The sequence below is a fragment of the Ipomoea triloba genome, chromosome 12, assembly GCF_003576645.1.
Source record: "Ipomoea triloba cultivar NCNSP0323 chromosome 12, ASM357664v1".
NCBI classification, from domain to species: Eukaryota; Viridiplantae; Streptophyta; class Magnoliopsida; order Solanales; family Convolvulaceae; genus Ipomoea; species Ipomoea triloba.
This window is the reverse complement of record NC_044927.1, coordinates 19,111,799-19,119,894: the sequence shown is the minus strand read 5'-3', so window position 1 is coordinate 19,119,894 and position 8,096 is coordinate 19,111,799. Positions and strand designations below refer to the sequence as shown.

General features: G+C 32.1%; 1 protein-coding gene across 1 annotated transcript; it reads left to right on the top strand.

Annotated features, from left to right (window-relative positions):
• Positions 1 to 5,573: 5,573 nt before the first annotated feature.
• Positions 5,574 to 6,062, top strand: LOC115999481 (probable U6 snRNA-associated Sm-like protein LSm4). The gene is made up of 2 exons (XM_031239329.1): positions 5,574 to 5,750; positions 5,814 to 6,062. The coding sequence occupies exons 1-2, from the start codon at positions 5,574 to 5,576 to the stop codon at positions 6,060 to 6,062; spliced, it is 426 nt and encodes a 141-aa protein (XP_031095189.1).
• Positions 6,063 to 8,096: the final 2,034 nt, after the last annotated feature.

The window sequence follows — 8,096 nt, the reverse complement described above, 5'->3', positions numbered from 1 at the left end:
GACTGGAATAGGGGCTCACAAAATTTTGGGGCCCTGTGCTGTTGCCCATCTTGCACACCCTAAAATTCGACCCTGGTGATGAGATGCAAACCGTGGTTAACTTTTGTTTTCTGGGGATTTTTTTCTTCTGATTTTCAAACTCTTGTTTATATATGTTTATCTATTTTTTCTGTTTTTCATTGATTTGTTTTGAAGTTTTTTTTTTTTTAATAATGTGTATGTATATTGTATATATATTTCGAGTATTAGTTTATTGTCAGATTAGTGTGTGTATCAGTGTATGTAAGTGTATATATGTCTAATGTTAGTTCCTGTATAATGTATAATATATTTATTTGATTATTTTGATTGATACTATTTGATTTGTTAGATTAACTAATAAATATTTTCCATTAGTATAATTTGTCAGTATAATGAATAATTATATTCTTAATTTAATATTTTATTTCAGTTATGGAGACATGCCTTAAAATAAATGTTAATTTTGACGAAACATTTAGCCAAAGATAATGTAAATTACTTTTCAACTCCAACAGACAAAATTCCTACGTCGGTCCTCGAAAATATTATAGTATTGTGGTCAACTTCTCATATATACGAATCCTGCTAATATAATAATTTGTCGGTACGGTGTGCTTTAATTTAAGATTTCCCTGTGGACAGTGGTCGCCGCGGCGGACATGGAGACAACTAGAATCCATATGTCACAAGAAGAAATGGTGCATGGAGACAACTAAGACATATATGATGTTGGCAATATGTATTATGTATATGTAATCGCCGCCGGTGAAATTCTTGAAATAAATAAGGTGATGAAACTTGTTGACTCTTTGTTCCTGAGGATGTTAGGATGAATGAAGGTGATGAGATGATTAAGATAAGCCATTTTTTTTAATACGGAGTAATAAAGGATTAGATTAAGTTTGATTTGACAAATTTCACATTTGGAGATCAGAGATTGTGAAGATACAAAAATAAGTTTTTCCGAGAAAATACATTAACTAGTTAGGACTCCTTAAGCTAGAATTTGGTCATTTGGGTTTTCTAGATTGAAAATTGGACTCTACAAATTGACGAAAATGTAGGGATGGATCCCTTGTGCACAGCGTCAACGATAGTGACGGACTAAAAGACTCCTTAGTGATTTGCGATTTACTTCCTCTAACTCTTGGTTAGAGGTTCTAGACGCTAAGGATCCGTGCAATGAAAGATGAGAAACCTCATGTATCAAATAATGATGATGATGATAATAATAAGAAGAAGAGTTGGAAATAGTTCTTTATTTATTCATTTAAATATTATATATTATCGTAAATGGATCTGTTAACGTATTAAGAATTTTATTTAATTACTATCGTACTACTATGTTACTATGTACTCCCCCTAGTATAAATCCTGACAAGATAATTGAACAAGTACTCGACTCGACACGTACTCTTAACCCGTCAAAGCAATAAAGATAGTTAAAGAGTAACAACCAGAAGCATAGCAGGTGGAACGTTGCAAGAGCCCACACACTCATTAAAAGCACTATCTCATCAATGAGCAGGAGTGATGGAGCGTCAACGCACTTATGGAGGAGATTAGAGCGCCTCAATTACTAAAGATCCAGGGCATTAGTTGTGGTAATTATTAGAATGTTGTTGCACTTACCATTGCATGTAACTGTTATATTTTATAGTATAAAAGTTAGAACTCATGTAACAGCAAAGGGCATACTCTAAAACTTTGTACCTAGACTCTCAACAATACAAAATTACTTTCTATAATTATTTGAGTAGCATATTTACCATCCTTCTCCTTGGTCGAGAAGCAGCACAAGACTTTTAAGAGGCCAATTTACATAAACAAAAGGAACTTTCATTAAACAATAGTTTCTACACCTTTTTACACGGAGAAATATATATGATTTTTAAAGACAAAATAAAAGTCTAATATAACTACCCACTAGGCACCGAGGAACATGAAATAAACGACCCTAGAATTGTGTTATAGTGCAAAATAAAAGTCTAATATAACTACCCACTAGGCACCGAGGAACATGAAATAAATGACCCTAGAATTGTGTTATAGTGCAAAATAAAAGTCTAACCACCCACTAGGCACTGAGGAAGAACATGAAATTAACGACCCTAGAATTGTGTTATAGTGCAATTTTAGTGGGCTGTTTGTCTCCATTTCTAACTACTGTTTTGACTAATATTTCATCCACTAAATACATAAAAAAACATAGCATAATAATAATAATAATAATAATAATAATAATAGGGTAATTAAATTGTAATAGTTATGTGACAAATTATACCATGGATCAATATCCATATTGCATGGTGGACCCCAAATACATAAAAATAATATTGTAAGTACATAAAAAATTTTAAATACATAAAAATAATATTGTATACACAAAAAAAATGACACAAACAATAGTGTTAATATAATTTATGTACTTACAATAGTAAACTTATGTATTTAAAATAATAATTTTTAAAAATCAAATTTATGTACCCAAAGTAATGATTTTATGTACCTATTAATTTATTTTTAATTTGTTTTAAAAAATTCATTATGAATGTCATTTGGAAAATCTTGGTTAGAAAATTGTAATGATATATTTTATACATTAATTTGTTTTATACAAAAAGTATTAAAAAAATAAATTAGTAAAATATTTTAATCTAAGATCATTTTACAAGGTGAATTTTGGTCCACGATATTACTGTAATTATGCAGTAAAAAACATATGATAAACATAGCGCTAAATAATATTCAATTTTTATTGAGCCGTCCCTAAATATTAAACTAATTTTTCTTTCTTTATTACTTAAATAAAAAAAATTTAAATGTGACGTTTTAATATATATATATATATATATATATATATATATATATATATATATATATATATATATATATATATATTCAATAATACTGAATTTAAAATATTGAAAAATTATAAATAATTTAAATCAAATCACTTATCAAGACATACAAAATAGGATGAAAGGATGATATTATTACATATTTTAAAAAAATCTATAAAATAATATAGTAATTAATCACAAAAATAAACTAAATTTAATTTACCAAATTACCCTGCCCTTTCCTTTTCAATTTGAAAACACATACATAACAGTAATTTAAGCCATTGTAAATTATTGTTTTAACCTTATCCCCCACATAAGCACGTCATATATGTTGGACATGGATAATAAATGATGTTATTAAGGAATAGAGCTCACGTATTTATACGCAGTAGAGGGTATAGGGAAGGTTTCCTCTAATAACAGAATTTCACGTAAAAGTGAGAATTAATCTGATTCATTCATTTAGATAAATTAAGGTTAAAAGTCAATAAAAAAAAACCTAATATTTTTAAAAATATTTAAAAATTTGTAATAATTATAGAATTAATGTATATTGTTTTATTAAAATTTGGGAAAATGACACTTTTTCCCCCTGTGTTATTAAAGTGGCAGTTTTTCCCTCTCAGTTATTTTAAAAGTGGTAGTTTTCTCCCTTGTAATATTAAATTGACATTTTTGCCCTTAAAATAACCATTTCATTTATTTTTATTCTCCAACCAATTATTACTAATATGTACGGAAGATCACAGTTCGATACGAACCTAATCGAACACTGTAGCAATTGAACTTAAATAGTATAGACGGTTACAGTTACGATTCAGAACCGAAAAAATAAAATAAAATAATTGTTGAATTTAGACTATTTTTAAATTATAAATAAAATTATAAAAATAAATAAATAAATAAATAAGTTTTGATTGGCGGTTCAAAATCGAAATTGGAACCGAACCGTACCGATTTATCAAAATAAGTGTTTGATCATTTTTACTATATATGACTGTGGTTAAGTTCCGGTTCACGGTTCAACAATTATTTAATTTTATTTTTTCGGTTATGAATCGTAACCAGAACCGTCCATACTATTTCGGTATGATTGCTACAGTGTTTGGTTAGGTTCGAACCGAATCATGATTATCCATACCTATAAGTAATAATTTGTTGGAGAAGAAAAATAAATGAAATAATTATTTTTAAGGGTAACAATGTCAATTTAACATTTCAGGGGAAAAAACTGTCACTTTAATAACACAGGGGGAAAAAGTGCTATAAGCACATAACATAGGGGGAATAAGTGTCATTTTCCCTTAAAATTTTCAGATACATCTTGATGGGCAGTTGAGACCAGTCTCATTTTAACCAACCAAAATACATTAAGATATTTTGGGAATTAGCAAGAAAATATAACAAAACAAGAAAGCAAGTCATTATCCCCTTACATTGGTTTTGTTATTTCTATCACTTCAGACAGACTTTATACTGAATCCTCACGAGAAAATATTATCCAACACTGATGATAAAGATCGGTCTAGTAGCAGTTTGATAGTTACTTGACATAAATATCATGGCTGACCTAGTAAATATTCCAAAAATTTTAATATTTAACTTTGATGATTTATGTCTATATAATTGATTCTTAGGGGCCGTTTGGTTCGGGTCATCTGAGATTACCTAGGTAATCTGAGTCTGGTAATATTATATTACCTTGTTTGTTTCAAGTTATGAGATTACCTGGTAATGTTACATTACCTCAAAGCTGATGTGGCAGTAATGTTTCAAGGTAACGTGATTACCCCCGTTTTTTTAGGTAATCTAAGATTACCTTGGATTATTCCGACTTTGCCCTTGTTAACTAATCCTTATATATAATAATAATAATAATAATAATAATAATACTAACACAATAACATATATAAAATAAATATATGTTTATATAATCAAATATACATGTCTGTATATTTATATATATATATTTTTAATATTAAGCATCAATACATTCATACATATAAATAAATAAAAATACACACAATAAAGGCACACAAAAATATATATATATATATATATATATATATATATATATATATATATATATATATATATATATATATATATATATATATATATATATATATATAAGGACATTATAGTAAATTGTCCCATATAACCTAAAATATAACCCTTAACCAAACACAGTAATATTATATTCCACAATCCAAACCAAACACATCAGGTAATCTTACATTCCCAAAATCTCACATTACCTTCCTGGAGGTAATCCTATTACCTGGGGTAATCCAAGATTCCGTGAACCAAACGCCCCCTTAAAGTATTAATTTTTTGCGATTGTGGGTAGAGATGTTAATTTCTCCCGTCCTCTGTGGGTAGAGATGGTATCAGAGTCTGTTAACCTTCCAGCCCCGAGATATTTCTCGTAGTGAAATATGACAACAAATTTCAATATTATATTGTATGGTCGGGTCCCAAATTAGATGGGAAACTCGATTACAATTATTAAAAAATTATGATGACCACACATTTGAAAGCCAGAATCTTTGGAGTTTTTTTGATCCCGGTCTACAAGAAGGAGTTGATGCAGCCGCTATACGGCGAGATCAATCAGCCTTGGGACAGATTCACCAAGGTGTTGATTACTCTATTTTTGAGCAATTAGCTCATGCCCAAACAACAAAGCAAGCTTGGGACATCGTAATGGTGTCACACAAAGGTGTCGATCGGGCACAAAAATCTAAGTTGCAGTCGTTGAGAAGGTTGTACGATCATTGTGAGATGACCTCTACAGAAACAGTAGATACGTATTTCACTCGTCTTATTGATGAGGTGAATAAGATGAGGTTATATGGAAATACGATTGAAGATGGTGCTGTGGTTGAAAAGTTTCTTCGAACTATGCCGATGAAGTATGACCATGTGGTGGCTTCAATAACATAGTCACACAAAACCGAGCTCCTATTAGTTGCAGAGCTGAAAGGTATGATAGAAAGTCATATTGACAAGATTGAGTCCAAATCGAAACTACTAGCAGAAGAACCTTTGAAGAGCCAAGTTACCCTGAATATGACTGACCCTAATCAAAGAGGTGGAGGATCTGGTAGAGATCGTGGAAGAGGAAGGGGAGGATTTAGTGGAAGAGGTAGTGGTAGCTTCAACCAAAGAGGAGGACGTGGTAACTCCAACTAAGGAAGAGGTGGAGGTAATACCAAATAAGGTAAATTTCCATTTCATTGCTACAATTGTGGCAAGTATGGGCATAAGATTGTAGATTGCTGGTATAATGAGGACAATCGTGTAAATCAAGCAAACATTGCTGAAAAGTCCAGTGAGAGTTCTGAAACCGTACTTTTGGCCAGTAATAATTTTTCTGCAGATGAAAACATATGGTTCTTGGATACTAGGTGTAGTAACCATATGTGTGGGAAGAAAGAATTGTTTTCCGAACAAGATGGATCAGTCCGGTTTGAAGTGACATTTGGCAATAAATCAAAAGTGCCAATTTTCGGAAAAGGTAAAATCTCTATTCAGTTGAAGGATGGTACTAACAATTTTATATCCGATGTGTTTTATGTTCCTGACTTACACCAAAATTTGTTGAGTATGGGGCAGTTGTCAGAAAAAGGATATAAGATAAATATTACACAGGGGTGTTGTACCATTGTAGATGCTAAGGGAGTTTTGATTGCAAAGGTAAATATGTCCCAAAATCAACTATTTCCTTTGAAAATCAATTATGCACTTCTTGCTTGCTTTAATTATGAAATTTGTGATTATAATTGGTTATGACATATGCAATTTGGACATTTCCATTTCTCTGGATTAAACTATCTAGCGAAAAAGCTAAGGAGCTTGTTTCTGATTTACCTGTTGTGAATGTCCCTAATCGTATTTGTGAGATTTGTTTGATTGGGAAGAAGCATAGAGATCCCTTCCCGGATATTTCTTTTGGAGTTGGAATACTTAGAAGATTCATGGAGGAACCAAAAGAATCACATTGGGTTGTAGTAAAGCGAATTCTGAGATATGTCAAAAGTATGAGTAATGATAGACATTTTTTACTCTACTAAGGAAGTTGTAGAACTTGTTTGGTATATAGACAGTGATTGGGCTGGAGATGTTGAGACCAGAAAGAGCACATCAGGATATACCTTCTATCTTGGTTCAGCCATATTTTCTTGGTCTTCAAAGAAGCAGCAGATTGTAGCACTCTCAACCACAGAAGCAAAATATATTGCAACAGCAAATTGTGCTACTTAGGCAGTTTGGCTGAGAAGAACTTTGGAATTTTTACAACACAAGCAGGAAACACCTACAACTATTTTCTGTGACAATAAGTCTGCAATTTTGTTGTTCAAGAATCATGTCTTTCATGGTCGCAGCAAACACATTAATATATCAAGTATCACAAAATCAGAGAGTTAGTTGCTTGAAAACAAATCAACATTGATTACTGTTCAAGTGAGTGTCAAGTTGCATATATTTTTACGAAGCCATTGAAGACGACGGCATTTATGAAATTGAAGAAGGATATTGAGAGACCAATATATCCAACTTTATTTAAAGGAGACAATGTTATAATAATATTATTATTAGAGTGAAATCCTTTTTGGGTCCTACTGTTATTTGGACATTTCCAAGTTTAGTCCATCTTATTAATTTTTGCCACATTGCGACCACTACTATTTAGCGTTTGCCACTTTTAGTCCACCGTCAAATATTCCGTCAAGTGACCGTCCAAAGCAGGGGTTTTTTGGTTTTTTCATGCTTTGATCTCCTCCTTTACTCTTTTTGCTGGTTTCCTTTTACATTCAGAATCATGGTACACATCAGTCGGCTACTAGTGAACCCACATGAGTATATGTGTAAAACCCACCACCTCCAAGAACCCACATGATGGATTTGCAAAGCAAGGAAAGTAAACCAACCAAAAGCAAGAAAATGGAGAATTATGGCAAAGCTCCGATGCAAAGCTAATGGCTGAGTTTGAGCAGTACAGGGAGTTGGGTAAGTTCTTCGACTACTCCAGGTCTGTTATTGCTGCCCCACAGAAAGAAATGAATGCTTATCTATCAAGAATCCAGAGGGTTCACTGTTTTGGTCTCCTCTTCATTTTCATTATCAACAATTCAAGTGGAAAGAGGAGTTTGGATTTTGGGTGAATCCCATCCCCCCCCCCCCCCCCCCCCCCCCCCCCCCCCCCCCCCCCCCCCCCCCCCCCCC